At 43.8% G+C, this 3,467-nt stretch overlaps 1 protein-coding gene across 3 annotated transcripts in view; it reads left to right on the top strand.

The window, feature by feature from the left end:
* Positions 1 to 878: 878 nt before the first annotated feature.
* LOC111739416 (vacuolar protein sorting-associated protein 53 homolog) overlaps positions 879 to 3,467 on the top strand; it is a 40,443-nt gene continuing 37,854 nt past the window's right edge. For all 3 annotated transcript variants that reach the window (XM_023530542.1, XM_023530541.1, XM_023530543.1), the window contains exons 1-2: positions 879 to 1,339; positions 3,345 to 3,425. In XM_023530542.1, coding sequence (XP_023386310.1) covers positions 1,253 to 1,339; positions 3,345 to 3,425 — 168 coding nt within the window. In that variant the 5' untranslated portion in view covers positions 879 to 1,252. The remainder of the gene's footprint in view (positions 1,340 to 3,344; positions 3,426 to 3,467) is intronic.

Below are 3,467 nucleotides of genomic sequence, written 5' to 3'. Positions count from 1 at the left end.
ACATTTTTGCTTTCTGAAAAATACATTTTGCTTTCTGAAATCTTCTATGCACATTTTCTATGTCATTAAGTAATTTTCAAAACTATGATTTTTATCAATAGAATCAATATTCTATCGCATAGCTGATTTATATTTTTAAGCCTTCCTTTATTGTTAGAAATTATGTTGCTTCCATCTTTTCTTTACTACAACTTTAATAAAATAAAAAATAATAATAATTAAAAAAAAGCTCAGTGGAGTCAGGATTCTCCCATCAGAGAGTTTCACGTTTAACTGGTAAAACAACTCTTCCCTTAACTGCAGTTCTCTCATTGTTTTAAGTGTCTGGAGGAAAAGTGGTTCCACAAGGTGATCTGGCCTCTTTTTCTTCTGCGTTGAAGAAAGGCTAAACACCCTAATATTACCTGTATTACTAGCTTAAATTTGCATAGTGCTTTTTATATTTAACCCTCGCCACATCCTTGCAGAGTAAGCAGATGGAGTAAGTCATTTGTTCAAGATCATACAATTTATCAGTCGTGGAATGGGATTTAGACTCCAGATATTCAGTCTCAGAAAGTACATATTTCCTCAGCGAAGAGACACTGCCTAATGTGGCTCCCTCCGCCCCCTCCAAGGAGGAAGCTGCAGATACCCCAGAAAACTTGGCACACGGGGAACTTTGTCAAGTGGACGCTGTCTCATCCTACATACTGTCCTTGGCAACATCGCCACTTACCAGCTGGGGTCATTTCTCCCCCGATAGCAGGGGGACACCTACTCCCACTGACCAAGGGGCCCTGGGAGGTGAAGGATCGCTGGCTTCGCGGCCCGTGAACGGTTGCTGCCGGTCGGTCGCGACGGTGCTGGGCTTACCCTCACTGGGGGGGAGGGGGTACTGCCCGGGCGGCCAGGCACTCCCCAACGGCAGGGCCCTCAGTAGGGGGGTGCACCTTCGGTGAGGTGACGAGGGCCCCCACCATCTTAAGGGAGAGTTGAAGGCACGTAGGGGCCGCTGACTACAGGGGTGCCCAGAAAGACTCCCGGTACATGACAGGAATGTCTCCTCCGGGCAACCGGAGGTCAGTCCTCCGCTATCCCAGAGTGCCCCGGATCCCGGAAGTACCCGTCTTCCCGGAAGTGCCCGGCTAGCTGACAGAACCAAGGGTTTTCCCCGTGCTGCTGCAGTTGGGTAGCAGTTCTGTGGCTTGGGTGACTACAGGAGGTCTGACTCCCAATTGGGGTTGGCATCAGGAGGTAGCTGGGCGGCAGTATGATGGAGGAGGAGGAACTGGAGTTCGTGGAAGAGCTGGAAGCCGTGCTGCAGCTCACGCCCGACGTGCAGCTCGCCATCGAACAGGTGAGTGTTCCGCCCCCTGAGGGTTGGAGAGTGCGGAGGACCGGGCAGATCTAGGGTTGGGACCTAGGATGGCAAGGGGAAGGAGCGGTCTTTGCACAGAGAGGTGGGAGCTAGGCACAGAAGGGAAAGGAAAGGTTGGGGAGAGGGGGTAGTGCTGGGAAGGGATTTATGAATCTAGGGGAGGGAGAGAGTCCTTTCTAGTCCTTGGTTGTCTTTGGAGGGTGCGTTTGCGCAAAGGACCTGGTGCGTTTGCGCAAAGGACCTGTGCTCCCTGAAAAGATGAATCTAGAAGAAGGGACCTCGTGGACGGCAACCTCATATTTGGGGGATTGTTGAGCTGTTCATTCATTTACCAGGCTGTTCCGCTGCTGCTCCCGATTCTCAACCTAGACCCTTGTGAGTTACTCAGAATTGAGGACAGGGGGTAAATTTAATTTCTGAAGCGGATTGCAGAGCAGAGGGGAAACGGTTGAAACAGGACTCCTTTACCATAAATAGTTAAGAATTTCTGCTATTGATTAGTTTGGGTTAGGAGGCCTCCCTTCCATGCAGGGACCTTTAGTTGACTAAATTCTCTTTTCAAGTTTATCGAGTTTTTTAAGAGTAATGATGTTAAAAATAGTGATTTAGACACTTAAAGTGGGTATTGCTCCTGATAAAGGGAGATATCCCTTAAAAGAATTGGCTAGGGGATGTGATTTAAGGAAAGAAGGGTTATGCCACATTTAATGGCCGCTGGGAAGTTTTTCAAAGTAAAACATTGCTGCTAACATTATTTGTATAATAATATACTAATAGTTAATATATATTGAACATTAACACTGTGGATCTGCCACCGCACTATGTCATTTATTTGTATTGTCCCATTTATAGATTTTTGGATGTATGTTTTTCTGAGAGTGGTTAGATTACCCATACAAAACACATTTGGCATATCCTGAGGATGCCAGACCATTGGGCAAAGGTTTTGGCTTTCAGGCCACACAGCTCTCCACCCACCTCCATCTGGATAAAGACGCACATTTTGTTTGCTATTTGAACCTAGCGGACTCTAATGGAAGAAACAAATAATGCAGTCAGTTATTGTTTGACAAGGATTTTAGAGGAGCACATTTTTGCTATTAATAAGATTGGGTTCTAGCACAGGTTTATCTAATAAGCAGATATCAGAAAAGAATTTGCGTCTACGGTCATGCTACCCTGAACAAGCCCGATCCTGTCTGATCTCAGAAGCTAAGCAGGTTAGTACTTGGATGGGAGACCACCTAGGAAGACCAGGTGCTGTAGGTATAAAAAATAAAAAAATAAGGGATTGTAAGTTGACAGGGTCCTTGCAATTTGTGAGGTCAACCAAGGATTGCTTCGCCTAAAAAAAAAAAAAAAAATTTGCTTCCCAAAATAACTGCCTGGAGCTGGGGAAGTCCACTACTTAGGGGATTGCTTGACATCTTTTATAATTCACCTTGTTACATGTTCGAGTTATAACTTTTGAAGGGAATTAGCTATATTTCTCAGAACTCAGTATTCTTGTTAGAGACATTTCCTGAATGCCAGCTCTCCCTTTCTTGTCAACGAAGCATGAATATTGCTTGAATGCATAGTGAATTCTAGTTCTGAGACTTCATTGAGACATAGTGCGTAAGTCTGTTATCAAGACTTCCTTACTATAACCATGCCTTCTACTAGTTTAATCTGATACGCACAACGCCCATTTATTTTTCCTTGTTCTTGGAATTTTGTTGATATTTGTGGAACTTTTCACAGTTGCACATTCTGTGTTAGTTGCACCAAGATGTTAAAATTACAGATGTTGGTGAAAATTAAAGATGTACTTTAACAGATGTTTTATTGAGCATCTGTTTGTTAAGCCTTATAAAATGAAAAAAAAAAAAAAAAAGATGGTTTTTGCCTTCAAAGATTTTACCATCCAGTAGGGAGGAAAGAAATAAGACATAAAACAAGACTGAAAGATGACAGTTATTTCTAATCTCATATCTTTTTATAGGTATTTCCAAGCCAGGATCCTTTAGATCGAGCAGATTTCAATGCTGTGGAGTATATCAATGCCCTGTTCCCAACGGAGCAAGTAAGTATAGTGTTTCCTTCATTTCAGTAGTTTCTGGCTAAA

Source organism: Pteropus vampyrus, unplaced genomic scaffold, assembly GCF_000151845.1.
Source record: "Pteropus vampyrus isolate Shadow unplaced genomic scaffold, Pvam_2.0 Scaffold50, whole genome shotgun sequence".
NCBI classification, from domain to species: Eukaryota; Metazoa; Chordata; class Mammalia; order Chiroptera; family Pteropodidae; genus Pteropus; species Pteropus vampyrus.
Note: the sequence above shows the minus strand (reverse complement) of the source record. Positions and strands in the feature narration are given on the sequence as shown.